General features: G+C 38.5%; 1 protein-coding gene across 1 annotated transcript; it reads right to left on the bottom strand.

Moving 5' to 3' along the window:
- Positions 1–7,470: 7,470 nt before the first annotated feature.
- Positions 7,471–9,362, bottom strand: LOC112605575 (heterogeneous nuclear ribonucleoprotein A1-like). The gene is made up of 2 exons (XM_025355160.1): positions 9,153–9,362; positions 7,471–7,875 (listed from the first exon to the last, which is right to left on the bottom strand). The coding sequence occupies exons 1-2, from the start codon at positions 9,360–9,362 to the stop codon at positions 7,471–7,473; spliced, it is 615 nt and encodes a 204-aa protein (XP_025210945.1).
- Positions 9,363–18,545: the final 9,183 nt, after the last annotated feature.

The following is an 18,545-nucleotide window of genomic DNA, read 5'->3' on the forward strand; positions in this document are numbered from 1 at the left end:
AGTGGGGCAAACATCCTCACTTTCTCCCCTTTGGAAAGAAACTGCCAAAAGAGTGATTACTTGACCTTCCAGATCCCTGTAGAACTTTCTGTGTTACTATTATATTGTATTATAATTTATTTCAGCGATGCCTGTTATAAGGTGATACAGTCCACTTGTACTCTGTGAGCAAACCTGTTCACTGGACCTCTACTTGGCCTATGCTCTCTACTTGGCCTCTGCTGCCCTTCTTTTCACCCAACTTCTATCCCAGTTTGTTCCTTAGATGAGTTTTTTCAAAGTTGTGTTGAAAAAACTTTAGTTCACTTCTTCAGACATGCCCCATAAAAGAAAAGTGCTCTTGATCAAATCCCTTTTTCTTTTTATATCTCCGTTTCATAGACTCATAGTGCATATCAACATAATAAGACCCCAAAATATGCACTAGCAAGAAGCACTCTTTCACTTGGCTTAATCCAGTATTTCATAAGCCTATTTAAACACAGAGTGATTTTGAGTCTCTCTGATGAAGAATCCATATTCAATAAATGTTGTTTGAGAAATGCTGCATTTCATTCCTTCCCTACTTCCAGGGATCATAAGCTTTTAAAATTTAGTTGTTACCTTACTTCTTTCAGTTACAATAAATACCAAAGTAGTGCAGATTTTTTTTTGTTCTTCTAGCGGTTAGTCCTATTACATAATGAAAATAGACTGCCTGCGTTTGAGTCCTGAATCCATTACTTACTTGCTACATAACTGGACAAATTACTTTATTTGCACCTCAGCTTCCTTGTATGTAGAATGAAGATAATTGTAGTTTTTTTTTTTCAATAGGGCTATTGTGATGATTAAAAGATATCATGCATAGAAAGTGAGTTCCATATATTCTGCTTATAGATGTTGCTATTACTATAACTATTATATGATTATTATTATAATTATTCAAAACAAAAGAGCCAACAGTTAAGGCCTATAAATCTTTCTTTTATACACAATTTTTCTTGAGACGAAATTGATCAATACTAGATTTGTCCAGCTTGACTTAAATGTCATCCTGTTTTTAATCAGCATTGCTCAACGAAATCTGATTTTAGAATTGATGTGATATTGTACTTATGTATCACTGAAATCAGAAGTTATGTATCACTGATATGAGAAGTGTGTTAACGAAATGTTTTTCCTCTTTCATTCCTACCTATGTAATATATTATGACAATTACATTTGCTATCTTACTAGCATTAATGCCATAATAGAAACACCCAATGTTGATAGTACTATTTAAAATATAGTTATATGCATTTAGTATATTCCAGTCACTACACATCAAATATCCCTGAAAAAAAAATTTGGAGGATTGTAAGCCTCATGTTAGCCAATTGTTTATTCTAAGCACTTAGAATCATTCTAGTTATTAGTTCATATTATGTTCAGGAGAGCTGTGTGTGTTGAGTAGGAATCAGCGTTAATCTCATTTTCTAAATGAAACCTTCAATGCATATGGAAATTTTATTTTTATATTTCTGATGATGGAAGTGGAAAGACACAGGCCTAGTTATCAGGGTGGAGGAAACCATGATTAGGACCTTGCCAGGATAAGCTGTTACTATTAAGGGTCTTTTGTTTGGGAACTCAGAGAATAGGAGCGGCAACTCTTTAATCCCAGTCACCAGACAGTGTGTACAAAACAGGATCTTCTACTTTATAAAGGAAACATAAGGCCAGGGAAATAGGGAAGATGAGGGTTGAATTGAATAGAGATACAGTTTATCAGAAACTAAAATTTAGTGATAGAAGAGACATATGTCCCATATGTTTCCTAAATCTTGCTCTGTATGTCAGTTTTCCTTAAATTATGTATATATTATCAATAGGAGAAAAGCAGGTTAGATCCTCTATTCAGTGTCTTCTGCCTTTCCCTGCAGGCAGCTGCCCAAATAGCAGGGATTCTGTATATGAGAAAATTTTCTAAAAGCTATCCTTGAAAACTTAAACTTATTCTAATGGCAAATGTACATGATACGATACAATCATTTAATAATGTTTTATTGTTTTTATAAAACTCTTGATTTAGAAGCAATAAGCTTTTGGGCAAGGGTTCTTTGGCTAATGTAATGATGGAAGTGATTTTATGATGCACACAGCACAAGGGCTCCTTACAGAATTGTTACTGTTAATATTATTATTTTTGCCTGAATTTCATGGCTACATTCTCTTTATCCTTGAACAGAATATGATTTTCTTATGATTGGGAAGGGCAGGAGTCCTAAGAAGATTATTTAACTTCCAGTAGGCAGGGCTGTACCTATCTTGTTCACCACCGAATCTCCAGGGCTGAATGTATGCATGGAACCAGAGAGTCTCAGAAAATATTTGTTGAATAAATGGATGAAGGAATGAGTAGATAAAATGTTTTCTCCTCCAATTATCCAAATAAGCTACTTAGAATTCAAATTACTGAATAATTTTTCAGTCTTCCGCTTTGCTTGGACACTGAAAATTGCTTTTTGAAAAGTCAAAAATTAATTTGGAGCCCTTTTCAAGAGCAACTTTTTCTAGAATCCAATGTATAATATAAATATAAAAGATGTCTTATTTCCTATCTATTGCTATCTTCTTAAGTTGCCAAAGGCAAGAAGACAAGTATCTCTCAAATGCAATGCAGACAAACTGCCAACTGCTATTTAATGAAAAGGAAACAAAATTGATCTTACACTGTACTTTTATATAAATAAAAATATTATTTAAACCCTCAAGCCAGAAAACTTCCCTAGAGTAATATTGAATGATTGCTTGATATTTCTTTCTTTACAAAAATATCAATATCAACTCTCTATAATATATGAATTTTATCTTCTTTTTCCCAAAGTCAAACCAGAAAATAATTGTTAGCATATATAATATACATAGGTCTTTATTGCTGGAGGTCTTCTCAAAAACTTGTACTCTGAGATTTATCTCAAAGGCAATAAAAATAAAGTTATAAAAATATTTTAATTGGCAATATATTTTTTCCTGCTGTTTCACAGAACCAAAGAGTGAGAAAAAAGACTCACTGGAAATACATTTGTTAATAATTTACACATAGAGTATCATGGAATATTTTTTCTACAAATAACTTTATATTAGAGATTAATCTTCCTACAGCTTCTAATTCAAACCATGTATTCTGGATTTAATATTAGGAGTCACTCTTAACTATCTCACATGAAGGACAGGGACTAGATCAAAGATGTCTTGATAATAATGGAATACAGTTATAAAAAGAACCAAAATCAAGAGAAAGATTGCCATAGCCTTCAAAATGTATAAAATTGGCATTGGGCTTGTTGCTTTGGATAGGTATAAACTCAAGTTAAAAAGTTTTTTATGAAAAAGAAAGAATCTTTAAAACCCTAAGCAAAGCTACATTTCCCAGCTTTATTTGTTTTATCTTTATTGACATCCAAAACACAAGTCACAATAAGCTTTAGAGATTAAGTCTCACTCTCTCCTTCTTGGTGTGTGTATGTGTGTGTGTGTGTGTATGTGTGTGTGTGTTCTTCCCAAAGTAAAGTAATAATTCTATTGCTTTGCAAAATACAAAACATAGGGATTATGGGAAAATGGCCAAGTTTATGGGAAAATGTGCTGGTTTATATATACCATTAGTCTCATTAATTTAAAGCACTTTCCTGTGCAGGTATTTTTCTGTTCCCTGTCCTTTCATTCAGAAAGCACACATGGAGCCTTCTATAAAAGTATGTCAGTAGCTCTTTTACTGAACCCTCTCTATGGACCCAGCACTGCCTTAGGCTTTACGAGACATGATTCTGGCACTCAAAGATCTCATATTCTAACTGGGGTTAGTGGATGATGTGGTTTGGATCTGTGTCCCTGCAAAATCTCATTTTGAAATATAATCCCCAGTGTTGGAGGTAGGGCCTGGTGGGAGGTGTTTGTATCATAGTGGCCAATCTCTCTTGAATGGCACAGTGCCATCTCCTTGGTGAGAAGTGAGTTTATGACAGTCTGGGTTGTTTGAAAGTGTGTGGCACCTCCCTCCTCACTCTCTTGCTTCTGCTCTGGCCATGTGATATGCCTGCTCTCGCTTTGCCTTCTGTCATGAGTAAAAGATCACTTAGGCCTCCCCAGAAGCCAAGCAGATGCCAGTGCTATGCTTGTACAACTTGCAGAACTATGAAACAATTAAATCTCTTTTCTTTATAAATTACCCAGTCTCTGGTATTCCTTTATAGCAATACAAGAAGGGCCTAACACAGAAAATTGGGACTTAGGAGTGGACATTGCTATAAAGATACTTGGAAATGTAGAAGCAGCTTTGGAACTGGGCAATGGGCAGAAGTTGGAGGAGTCTGGAGGACTCAGAAGAAGGCAGGAAGATGAGTGAGAGTTTGAAACTTCTTCTAGGCTGCTTAAATGGTTGTGACCATAATGCTGATAGTGATATGGACAAGTGAAGTCCAGGCTACTGAGGTCTCAGATAGAAATGAGGAACTGATTGGAAACTAGAGAAAGGTTACCCTTGTTATTCTGTAGCAAAGGACTTGGTGGTTGTATTGTGTCCATGCCCTAGGGCTCTGTGGAAGTTTGACATTAAGAGTGACAACCTAGGATATCTTGTGGAGGAAGTTTCTATGCAGTGAAGCATTTAAGATATGGCCTGGCTGCTTCTAACATACTATACTCAGATGCAGGAGCAATGAAATGACTCAAAATTGGAATTTATATTTAAAGGGGAAGCAGAGCTTAAACATCTGGAAAATTTGCAGCCTGGCCATGTGGTAGTAAAAAAAAGACCATTTTCAGGGGAAGAATCTAAGTGGGCTGGGGAGCAACCACTTGCTAGAGATATTTGCATGGGTAAGAAAGAACCAGGTGCTGATAGCCAAGACAATGGGAAAAAGGCCTGAAAGGCATTTCAGAAATCTCTGAGGCAGCTCTTCCCATCACAGGCTCAGAGGCCTAGGAGGGCTAAATGGTTTCATGGGTCAGGCCTGGGGCCCCATTGTCCTGTGTAGTCTTGGGAAACTGCTCCCACATCCCTGCTGTTCCAGCTCCAGCCGTGGCTCAAAGGGCCACAGATACAGCTCAAGCTGCTGCTTCAGAGGATGCAAGTCATAAGCCTTGGAGAGTTCCATGTGGTGTTAAGCCTGTGGGCATGCAGAGTACAAGAGTAAAGGAGACTTTGCAGTCTCTCAATAGACTTCAGAGCATGTATGAGAAAGCCTGGGTACCAGGCAGAAGACTCTTGCAGGGGCAATCCCTCACAGAGAACCTCTACTATGGCAGTAGTATTGAGGGGGAAATTTGGGGTTGGAGGCCCCACAGAGACCCCACTGGGGCACTGCCTAGTGGAGCTGTGAGAAGGAGGCCACTGACCTCCCAACCCCAGGATAGTATATCTACTGGCAGCTTTACATCTTGAGCCTAGAAAAGCTGTAGGCACTCAATTCCAACCAGTAAGGGCAATCATTGGGGCCGAACCCGGAAATCCACAGGAGTGGAGCTGGCCAAAGCCTTGGGAATCCACCTTTGCTACATTATGTCTTGCATGTGGGACATGAAGTCAAAGGAGATTACTTTGGAGCTTAAAGATTTAATGACTTAAAGATTTAATGGAGCTTAAAGATTTAATGGGTTTCAGACTTGCACAGAGCCTGTAGCTCCTTTGTTTTGGCCAATTTCTCTCTTTTGGAATGGGAGTGTATACCCAATGTCTGTACCCACACTGTGTCTTGGAAGTAAATATATATTTTTTAATTTTATAGGTTCATAGGTGTAAGGGACTTGCCTTGTTTCAGACTTTGGACTCTGGACTTTTGAATGATGCTAAAACAAATTGTGACTTTTGGGGAACTATTGGCAGGAGATGATTATATTTTGCAATGTGAGAAGAACATGGGATTTGTCGGGGCAGGGGCAGAATGATATGGTTTGGATCTGTGTCCCCACCAAATCTCATGTTGAAATATAATCCCCAGTGTTGGAGGTGGGGCCTGGTGGGAGGTTTTTGGATCATGGGGGCGGGTCTCTCATGAATGGCTTAATTGCATCTCCTTGATGATGAGTGAGTTCAGGATTGGGTTGTTTAAAAGTGTGTGGCACCTCCCTCCCCTTCTTGCACCTGCTCTGGCCGTGTGACATGCCTACTCCCACTTCATCTTCTATCATGAATAAAAGCACCCTTAGGCCTCTACAGAAGCTGATCAAATGCCAGCACCATGGTTGTACTGCCTGCAGAACTGTGAGCCAAATCAGTTTATTTTCTTTACAAATTATCTAATTTCAGATATTCCTTCATAGTCAGGCAAGAATGGTCTAATACATTGGACTTGCAAGGGAGACACCGGTAAACAAAATGACACTGTGAAAAACCAGGTGCTCACATAAAAAACAAATAAGGATCCAGAGGATGATGGAAGGTGTGCTTCCATTTCTAAGTCCTTGCTCATGCTTTTTCTTCCACTTTGAAAGCCACCATCTTCCTTTAGAAATCCTGCCCATCCTTAGAAACTGGCCCAATGCCGTCTTCTTTAAGATGCATTTCCTTATCACCTAGTCAGATTGATCTCTCCCAGCCCTGTAGTCTTACCTTTTTTTCTGTACTAATTCTACGGACGTTATTACATACGGGTTCATATTATAAATATTTACATATATTAGGAAAAAATATCTCCTTTGGTTCCCAAACAGCCAAAGCTAGATTTTTTGTATCTTGGAATGGTCCACAGTGTCAAAAACAGTGTCACTCATTTATTGAGTAGGTGATCAATATGCTTATTGAATGGATGATTATGTAATTGAATGATCGAGTCACAGGATTTTGTATAAAAGCTACAAGGATATTTGTATTATTACTGTTTACTAAGACCTTCCCCATACATTATATTTCTTAATTCTGTAAGGTAGTAATTATCATTGTCACCTTACATATCAGTTAACCAAGGATCAGAGAGGTTGAGAAACTTGTTTAACCTCAGAAAGCAAGTAAATGGCATATCTGGTATTTAAACGTAGGTCTTTTGACTCCAGAAAAAAGGTCCAGTACTCTTCCCTTTCCTCATTCTACTTCTTTTTTTTTAAAAAGGCATTTATTCTATTCAGCATCATGATCGGATTGTTACATTTAGCAATCAACAACATGGGTGCCAAAAAAAAAAAAAATTAAAACCCTTTGTTGGAATTCTTTAACTTTTCACAGAACAGAAACTAAAATAACCTGTTATACAATTAGTCACAAATACAGTCCTTGAGGTTTTTTGCTCGTACACATGAGTATTTGTCTAATTTGTCTAAAACATGTCTTCTTCATAGCAGCTAAGTCCTGCCACCACTGTGCTTGACTGAGTTCACAAATCTGTTGTAACCTATAGCTTCCCTGTCACTTCTCTGGCTCTCCTCTCCTGCTAAGCTTTGTTTCCTAATTAAAATCTTCTGCCACTGCCATAGCTACTGTTGCTACTGGAACCCCCATAGCCCCTTTGGTTTCATGGTTTGGCTAAGTATTGGCCTCCACCATCATAGGGGCAAGAGCTTCTGCCTCCAAAGTTTCCTCCCTTCATAGGCCCAAAATTTGAAGACCGAGAGTTGTAATTGCCAAAATCATTGTAGCTGCTACCACCTCCAAAATTCCTTCCATCATTACCAAATCCATTATAGCCATCTGCACTGCCACCATATCCACCACCACCATGGCTGCCACCAAAGCCAACACGACCACGGAAGTTTCCTCCATGACCAAAGTTGTCATTCCCACCAAAACCACCTCCACGACCATTACCAAAGTTTCCAGAACCACTTCGACTTATTTGGCTGGACGGAGCACTAGCCATCTCTTGCTTTGACAGGGCTTTCCTAACTTCATAGTTGTGGCCATTCACAATATGGTATTTCTGAATTGGCAATCTTATATGTGGAGTCATGGTTGTCAAAGGTTACAAAGGCAAAACCCCTTTTCTTGCCACTGCCTTGGTCAGTCATGATTTCTTTCTTTTTTTTTAAATTATTATTATTATACTTCAAGTTCTAGGGTACATGTGCACAACGTGCAGGTTTGTTACATATGTATACATGTGCCATGTTGGTGTGCTGCCCCCATTAACTTGTCATTTACATTAGGTATATCTCCTAATGCTATCCCTCCCCCATCCACCCTCCCCACAATAGGCCCCGGTGTGTGATGTTCCCCTTCCTGTGTCCAAGTGATCTCATTGTTCAATTCCCACCTATGAGTGAGAACATGTGGTGTTTGGTTTTCTGTTCTTGCAATAGTTTGCTGAGAATGATGGTTTCCAGCTGCATCCATGTCCCTACAAAGGACACGAACTCATCCTTTTTTATGGCTGCATAGTATTCCATGGTGTATATGTGCCACATTTTCTTAATCCAGTCTGTCACTGATGGACATTTGGGTTGACTCCAAGTCTTTGCTATTGCGAATAGTGCTGCAGTAAACATACGTGTGCATGTGTCTTTATAGCAGCATGATTTATAATCCTTTGGGTATATACCCAGTAATGGAATGGCTGGGTCAAATGGTATTTCTGGTTCTAGATCCTCGAGGAATCTCCACACTGTTTTCCACAATGGTTGAACTAGTTTAGGGTCCCACCAACAGTGTAAAAGTGTTCCCACTTCTCCACATCCTCTCCAGCACCTGTTGTTTCCTGATTTTTTAATGATTGCCATTCTAACTGGTGTGAGATGGTATCTCATTGTGGTTTTGATTTGCATTTCTCTGATGGCCAGTGATGATGAGCATTTTTTCATATGTCTGTTGGCTGTCTGAATGTCTTCTTTTGAGAAGTGTCTGTTCATATCCTTTGCCCACTTTTTGATGGGGTTGTTTGTTTTTTTCTTGTAAATTTGATTGAGTTCTTTATAGGTTCTGGATATTAGCCCTTTGTCAGATGAGTAGATTACAAAAATTTTCTCCCATTCTGTAGGTTGCCTGTTTGTTCACTCTGATGGTAGTTTCTTTTGCTGTGCAGAAGCTCTTTAGTTTAATTAGATCCCATTTGTCAATTTTGGCTTTTTTTGCCATTGCTTTGGGTGTTTTAGACATGAAGTCCTTGCCCATGCCTATGTCCTGAATCGCTTCAATTTTTCCATACTGTTCAAAATAATATCTTAGGGGATGTTCTTCAGTGTCTTCTTTAATGCCACCAACAAATATCTTTTTCATTGTTAAGTGGGTACCTGGTCTTTGAGAATCTTCTCTTGAGACAGCTGTCTTTGGTTCCACAACTCTTCCATCCACCTTCTGTGGCCTTGCATTCATGGCTGCATCCACCTCCTCCACAGTGGTGTATATGACAAACCCAAAGCCCGTGGAGTGATTGGTGTTTGGATCTCTCATTACCACACAGTCTGTGAGCATTCCTCATTGCTCAGAATGGCTCCTCAGGCTCTCATCTGATGTTTCAAACCTCAACCCTCCAATGAAGAGCTTCCTCGGCTGTTGTTTGGGCTCTTGAGGAGACTCTGACTTAGACATGACGGCAGGGGGAAGAGAGACTTTAATGATGTGTCCTCAGTGGCGTCCACGGGCAGAAAGGAGTAAGCTGACAAATACATCTCCTCATTCTACTTTTTATAGTTATTCACTATAGGGTTTATTTAAATGAATTTAAAAACCTTTAGTAACTGGAGATTATAAGGAGTGTGAGGAAAGACTATTGAGGCTCTGAGTATTCTTAAAAGACTAATATAACAACTCATTTGTATACATTTTAATGACTCTGATGCCATTTTAAGAACCAGTAACACTGATGTTTCATTGGATGTCTCACACTGAGGATCTCTTCAAATGATAAGGCTCTTTATCTCTCCTCAGAAAGCAGCTGTTGGGTTTTTCATCTTGTTACCGGAATTTTTTTTTTTTCATATATCAAACTTGCATTCATAAGTAAAGTGCTGTGATATTTAATACATCAGTTGATGTTATTAATAAATAAGACTCTCTGTAGCTTTTCTGTTATGAATAATAGTCTTCAACATTCATCTGAATGATGGATATTTGGCATGCCTTAAGTTCAAGTTTTTGGTCTTATAGCCTAGTGGCTACAAAATAATAGTATCAATCTACTTCAAAGGCAGTCTGACAGAGTGTAAAAGGGCTTCACTCGGGTTCAGAAGATGTGAGTCAAGACATGAGTCAACTGTCCTTTCTTCCATTGAAAGGAGCTGTGTGATGCCAGGCAAATCCTTAATGTATGTGGGTCTTCTTTTCTCCATCTGTGAAATGAAGGAATTGAAAAGGCTGATCTTTAAACTCCTTCCAGCTCTAATGTTCTAGGATTTATTTGGTCTTTTGTTGAGCAAGAAAGCCCTATGCTTCCAAATGGTTATAGGAGCATTAATTTTAGACAATTAAAGACATCTCTCCCACTGGCAAGTCGTGTGAGATTAAATAAATCACTTAAGCTCTTCCTTGGTTTACTCATCTGAAAGCTAGGGATAATAATAACTACTATACAAGATTTAAAAAAGACATTATAAGAAAGGCCTTTGTAAACTTCAGTGTACTGTACACATCTTCTTGGCTGCCTGTTGCTTGAATATAAAATGCAACTTTGTGATATAAACAATCTGAAATGATTAAAAAACGTAATTCTAAGTGTTCTTCTCGTATATGTCTTAAATTATGTATTGTCATGTATTTGATAAATACACAATAATATATGTAACATATATGGAAGTTTTGCAGCATAATAATAAAATGAAAACTCATGACCCTACCACCCATCCTAGATGCTAAACCATTCTCAACATCAACGAAACAGCCCTGTGTGTTTTTCTCTGATCCAACCCTCTACTTTCCTACTAGAGTTTGCATTTTTAACCATCTAAAATATGTTTACCACATATGTATGTATTCTTGAAGAGTATGTCATTTAGTTTTGCTTGTTTTTTTTTTTTTTTTTTTGGTTAAAAAATGACATGATAGTGTATGTAGTCTTCTGTGACTTTCTGCTTTTCCCCACTTAAGGTTATATTTTTATCATTAAACTATATTGTATCTGGTACACATAGATCATACATTTTTGCTGTTGCATAATATTCCATTCTGTAACTCTGCCACGCAATATTTATCCATTTTCATGAAAATGAGCAGTTAGGTTGTTTGCAGTGTTTTTACTGTTGAAACCATAAAACTAAAGCAGATGAGCAAGGTGTACTCTCCTGGTGCACATGAATAATTGTTCCCACTTCCATCTATGCTTTATTTTTCTCCTTAATATTTCTTACTATTTAGCATTATGGCTGCATGCACCCACACACATACATAACACATCTCAAGGTTTTGTATATATGTATATACAGGCATACACATGCACATGTGCATGCACGCCAACATGCGCACACACACACACACACACACACACACTAGTCAAAAATCAAAAATCCACAGGTGCTCAAGTCCCTGATGTAAAATTGTATTTGCATATAACCTATGCACATCCTCCTGTGTACTTTAAATCATCTCTAGATTACTTTTAATACCTAATACAATGTAATGCAATGTAAATATATATATTCACACACACAAATAATTAGCTGGAATCACAATTGAAATATAACATTTTTGTCTATTATTTCCCTGCTGTATTCTCAGTACCTAGAAAAGGTACTGAGAAAGGGCTCAGATAATATTGAATGAATGAATTAATGAATAGGGTTTTGTTGCTTGATTGTTAAATAAATAAATTATCATGTTAGGATTTACTGTTGATGCAGAAATGATCATGGAATATTGAAAAGACACTGAATAAATGTCTTCTCTCCACATTCAGTTATTCAGGGTGCTTAGGTTCTAGTCCCAGATCTGCCACCAACTAGCTGTGAAACTTTGGGCAAGTTAATCTTTCTGATTCTGATTACGAACATTTATATGAAGTTAACAGTCATTTCTGTGTATTGTGATGATTAGCATATGATATTGATACAAATGTTTTATGAACCATGAACTGATACCTAAGGACATGCTTGTTGTCATTATTCCTATGGCAAAGGTTCCTCACATTTACTGAGATTTTAAAAATAAGCATGAAGTTACTTGTTTCATATCAAGAACTTTTGAGGTTGGGCAAGGAGACTTTGAGAAAAATATGATATTGGAGAGTGAAAGAGCCCAGTCCTGGGGGCCTAATCTGGTACACTTTGTGTTGGATGTGCGGTATCAAGCTTTTGCTGTAAAATCAAGCTATTTTTAACCCCAAGTAAGCATAAAGAATCTTTTTTAAAGTAGGGCAACCAAGATAGTGTGTTACCCTTTCCAATAAGCCTGCCTAAATGAAATATTCATCTTTTATGTCAAAATAAGAAGTGATATATATAATTGAGGACTAAGAAGGGATAGAGTCTTCTGAGGGTGAATCCTTAAAAAGTCCTGCATATAAAATAACTATAGCAGAAATACCCATTAGTATTGAATTACATTTCTATATTGTGGAGAAATTAGATTTTCTCTTTTTTTCTTTTATCTCAGACTTGCATGAACAGGCAAAGGCAGAGGTGGTGATGTCTGAGAGAAGCTTTTCACCTGCCTGTTTCCAGAATAGTGCAATCAAAAAAAGACCCCTGGATTTGTGCTGCTCAAAATTAATAGCTTTGGCCTCCACTTTACCATCTGTAAATTGGATTAATAAGCATATTGTCCCACTCCTAGTGGTGTAAGAATTAAGTATAATAAGGTGGGTGAAAGCCCTGTGTAAACTGTAAAGTGCGATGCAAATGCTGATGTTATAAGATCAGGATCAAGAGACAGAAGCTCGAGGCAAATGCATGTATTTGTATTATGAGAAAGACCCTAGGGAAAAGCATGAAGTGAACGTTTTTACCGTTGACTTCTTCCTGTAGCCCGGGCCTTCTTTTTTTTTTTTTTTTTCTTTTCCCAGACAGAGTCTTGCTCTGTCACGCAGGCTACAGTGTGCAGCAGCGCGATCTCGGCTCACTGCAACCACCACCTCCCAGGTTTAGCGCTTCTCCTGCTTCAGCTTCAGAGTAGCTGGGATTACAGGCGCACGCTACCACACCCAGCTAATTTTTGTGGGGTTTTTTGTTTGTTTGTTTGTTTTAGTAGAGACAAGGTTTCACCATGTTGGCCAGGCTGGTTTTGAGCTCCTAACCTCGTGATCCGCCTGCCTCGGCTTCCCAAAGTGCTGGGATTACAGGGGTGAGCCACTGCGTCCAGCCACCCATGCCTTTTATGAGGTCTTCCTTCTTTCTTCCACATCTTACCTTTCTCATATGTTCCTGGCACTCCCGTTCAGCCACTTACTGAAGGTCTTCTTCACCACAGACTTAGAACTTTTATTTCCTTGGAACCAAAGTACCCCTGCCCTACGCATCTATCCTGTGTTCCCTTCCCCCTTAATTCTGGCCCTGGCCTCTCCTTCCTAAAGCAGTATCAGTGACAGCAGAGGGGGAGCCCAAAGGGTTATTTGGCTTCATGTTCACTCAGAGCTGCAAGTACTGAGTTTTGATACAATCTCTGGTCAAGTTTTGCATGGTCACAGAGATCCACTGACAAGACTGAGGAAGAAAAGGTCCATCTTTTCTTTAAAAAGCTAAACTAAAAGCTTTAACTTTTTTTATAAGTTGCACACAGGTGTTTTGACATTTTTACATATGCCAGGAGCCATTTGGAAAAAGCACAGGCCTCTCTCACCCTTTGATAAGGTCTGGGTGATAGAGTTACTATGAAATTGTTGCTAATAGATGCTCATGGAGTAGTGTCTATGGTTTTAATTCCATGTTTCATAGTTACAGTGAGAATTTAAATAGATCAGTTAGGAGAAGAAACAGGGGGTTCCTTAAGAAAAAAAGAGGTGTTTAAAAACTTTTCATAAAAACAAAATATGGATAGCCATGTATGGATGGGAGCTGGAACAGAAAGCCAGCTCTAGGGGCCTTCTGCCTTCTTGACTCTCTCTTTTGGCCCCATATAGTTTCTCTCTTACTGTCTCAGCTTCTCTCCACATTCTTTTCCATTCCCTTCTCCATATTTCCTGAGCCAAATTCCAGAGGAACTTAGCTTGCCTAGCTTAGCTCATTCTACTGCCATTGTTGGGTGAAATCCTTTGAATAAAGCCACCTACTGGTTTCCGGTCCACCTACTCTTGATTCAACCAGCAACCAGTGCTTTGTGGTGAACAACCTGGCCCTGGGAAGAGCTGAGAGTCTGCAGGTTTCCAGTATAAGAGAAATATGAGTAACAGATCCAGGACACCAAAGTGTCAGGGCTCATTGAGCATGAAGGAGAGAAATTGCTTTGAGCAGATCAAGGTCTTAGCTTGAAAGGCCATCCAAAGATACAACTGCACAGCCCCACTTCCTCCCATCTCTACCATGAAAGATTGTTCCTGCAGATTAGGCATTAAGTCTGTCTCTCAGATATGTATTCCATTTCCCGAAGGCTCCAAAAAGTGGGCAAATCATTCTGGTCTGAGGGCTGAAGTGGGAAGGCTCTTTTTTCTGTTTTTTTGAGACAGGGTGTCTCTCTGTTGCCCAGGCTGGAGTGCAGTGGTGTGATCTCGGCTCACTGCAGCCTCTACCTCCCGGGCTCAAGCGATCCTGCCACCTTAGGCTCCCTAGTAGCTGGGACTACAGGTGCACCACCATAGCTGGCTAATTTATAAAATATTTTTTGGTAGAGATAGGGTTTCCATGTTGCCCACGCTGGTCTTGAACTCTTGAGCTCAAGCGATCTGCCTGCCCCACCCTCCCAAAGTGCTGGGGTTACAGGTGTAAGTAACTGCCCGGCCGGAAGGCTCTTTCATAAAAATAAAGCAGCCCAAAGGATTCACTTAAGATTGTTAGAATTTGGACCCAATATTGAATTTTTTTTCCATCTCAAATCCTAGATCCTATTCTTCCACTTACCAGTTGTGGGACATTGAAAAAGTTATTTAAGTCTCAGTGGTTTCATCTGTGTAATGGCCATAATGCTAGTATCCACTTCCACATTTTTGTGAGGATAAAATGAGAGAACACATGGAAATGCCTAGCTTAGTTCCTGGCACATAGCAAGTGTTCAATAGATTTCACCAGCAACCAGTGCTTTGTGGCAATAAACATATTGTGGTGAAAATTATCAATAGACTTACTGCTTCTGCTTGATTGTTTCATTTATTAACTCTCCAAATACATCATTTAATCAACATTTTTTGAAGGATTACTCTGTGAAGATATTTCACTGAAGCACTTAAGGCACCCCAAAATTACTTAAAATACCCAAAATGAAAGTGATTTAAAAATTTTAACAACCGTCTTAACCATTAGCATTTACACTAATGTTTTCAGCGAAGTCTTTCTCTACAAATGAAGAATCTTATTATATAATATGAGTAAATTCTGGTATGCTCTAAGCTACAAACTGAATAATCTTTTTAAGTTTATAATCGTGAATCTATGTAACTGAGATGGAATTTTATTCAAAAATTAATTTTTAAATAATGATAAAATTCATAGCACTGAAATAGATTGAGAAATTGTGCTGAAAGAGACAGTGTCAAACTTTAGAAAGCACACATGGCTTAAAAGTTATGAATCTGTGTAATTTTTGCATGACATTTCTTCTCAAAATAAATATAACACTTTTTTCCCTTGAATGAAAAATTCTGTGCTAACTCATATCCTCCCAAACATTTCTTGCCCACAATAACTTATCAGTGTGTGTACAGGACGGAGGAAAAAAATGCTAAGGAAGTAGTTTTCAGTTTCAAGTTTCCACAGGGTTATTACAAACAACCATCAGTATGCTTGAACAATGGGGCTTTTTAGTTAATTTAATTTTTTGCTTACCTTTGGATTGGCCTAAATACTTTTTCATTTTAATCCATGCTAAAATGCACTGGAGTATGGTTAACATAAATGAGTCTTAGATAGTTTGGGGCGCTGGGTCATGAGCAAGAATGCTAATTCTCACATAGGCATTCAAGAAACTTTTGTTGACTGGGTGTACTAAACTGTACATGTACATGGTTCATGGGCAGAAGATGTGTTAACTGAAGGACATTTCTAGAACAAGGCTTTCAAACATATTTTAGGGAAACCCACATTAAAAAAAAAATTTCTATCACAATCCATTACCAATAAACATATGTGTGTGTGTATTCACATAAAGAGTTGAGACAAAAATTTTGCAAAGATGTACCTACGAGCTGCAATGTATTCTGATAATTATCTTTTTAAAATTGTCTTTCACTTTTCAAAAGGGATGCTGTTTGTGACTTACTGAATTGATTTTATGATCTCAGTGGATTATGACCTGTAGTTTCACAAACATTTTTAAAAGCAAATTTCTTATATTAGCATGTGTTGTGTTATTTTGCATGATTTACCTAAGCATTGAACCCTGAGAAAAAAGTTTTTGTGGTTATTTTCTTTTGTAGATTTTTCCAACTTTGGAAAATTGGAACTAAATTTCTTGATTAATACTAATATTTGAATTTAGATGAACTTAAATTAGCTTTTGGTTACTCTACTTAAAAAAACAATCTATTCCAAAGACTTGAATTTAAAGAAATTGCTTAAATTTGTCTTACCAAAATATCCAAACATGAAATAATAGGTTTATACCTATCTGAAACATGAAATAATTCAATGATTAATGAAAGCCTTTGAAAAATAGGAAATTATTAATTAGGGATTACAGTAAAAATTATGACCTTAAAGTGTCTGAAATGCTGGGCATGGTGGCTCACTCCTGTAATCCCAGCACTTTGGAAGGCTAAGGTGGGAGGATCCCTTGAGCCCAGAAATTCGAGATCAGCCTGGGCAACATGGTAAGACCCTGTCTCTACAAAAAAGTACAAAAATTAGCCGGGCATGGTGGCACACACCTTGGAGGCTGAGGTAGAAGGATCACTGGAGCCCAGGATGCAGACATTACAGTGAGCCAAGATCATGCCACTGCACCTGGGTGACAGAGCAAGACCCAGTTTCAGAAAGATGAAAAGAAAAGTAAAGAAAACAAAAGAAAAGAAGATTAAAAACGAATCTGAACCAGGTGAGTGGTGTGCGCCCGTAGTCTCAGCTATTCAGAAGGCTGGATTGGGAAGACTGCTTGGTCCAGGAGTTCAAGACCAACCTGGGCAATGTATCGAGACACTACCTTAAAATAAAACAAAACAAAACAGCAATCAAAAAAACTCAATATAAGAAAAAAGTACCTCATCAAGCTACTGAATAACTTGAGCACACTCCAGCATCTGTTCTGTTGCTTGTTTGTTTTTGCTTTTACTGGCATCAGGAATTATTTCTATAGTTCCTCTGGCATGTTCCCCTGACATGGGATATGCCAGGCACATGTTCTTAAAAACAATTTCTTAACACAAAGAAATTTAGCATGTCAAATCCTTAAGAGTTGGAGAACTTAAAATCTCATATTAGAATAAAAATTGCTTCTTCTACTTTCATAGGCCTTTTGATTAAGGGCTTACTACCCTGTCTCTACTAAAAATACAAAAAATTAGCTGGGCATGGTGGTGCATGCCGGTGGTCTCTGCTACTCTGGAGGCTGAGACAAGAGGATCACTTGAACCCAGAGGCAAATATAGTGGGAGTCGGGGACAGAGATGGCTCTTAAAGGCAATGATTTGGCCAGTTGTCAGGTTCAGGAGAGTTCTATCAAGGAGACAAGCTCCCAGGTATTTATTGGGTGCCTACTGGAGTTTTAGCCTGTCTTGTGCTTCTAAAAGTATTAAATATTACGCTATCTTGGGATGCATTGTAGAACCTCATTTTTTTTTCCCTTCTGGCTTCCATATGGCCCTTTATATGGCCTAAGTGGGGCAGTTATGAACCACATCCCCTCTCACCAGTCACAGTGTGTTCCTGGTGCCAGAGAGGTGGTGGGGCAGGTCTGAAGTCTCATAGGAAAAAAATACTCAGTCCACGTTGATTCCCAGGCCAGATTCAAAAGGGCTGTCTGATTTGAGAAATTACCCTCATTGTGCTTCCCCATTCTCAGAGAGTAAAACCACAGGGCAGTTCTGGCTGACGGGATTGCACCTGTCTAGTGTCTGCTCCACTGTTTCTGTCATGCTGAGTCACAGGGCATTTATTAGTGACTGCCTTGTGCAGTGCAGTGATGTAGTGAGGAGTCCGTAGCCCTAGGCCTGAGTGGGTTGATCCTGGTGGGAATTTCAGTTGTAGAGCACTGGCTCTGTGAGGCTGGACACATTACTTTAGTCCTCCAAACACCTTAAGTTTCTTCGCCTAGAAAATGGAAACAGGAAGGGTAATATCACACACCGGGACCTGTTGTGGGCTGGGGGGAGAGGGGAGGGATAGCATTGGGAGATATATCTAATGTAAATGATGAGTTAATGGGTCATGGCACACCAACATGGCACATGTATACATATGTAACAAACCTGCACGTTGTGCACATGTACGCGAGAACATAAAGTATAATAAAAATAAATAAATAAATAAAAGACAGAATAGGAGAAAAAAAAAAAGAAAATGGAAACAATAGTACCTACCAAGTAAGCTTGTTGAGAAGATTAAATAAAAACTAACATGTGACTGGGTGCAGTGGCTCATGCCTGTA

This window comes from Theropithecus gelada, chromosome 14, assembly GCF_003255815.1.
Source record: "Theropithecus gelada isolate Dixy chromosome 14, Tgel_1.0, whole genome shotgun sequence".
NCBI lineage: Eukaryota > Metazoa > Chordata > Mammalia > Primates > Cercopithecidae > Theropithecus > Theropithecus gelada.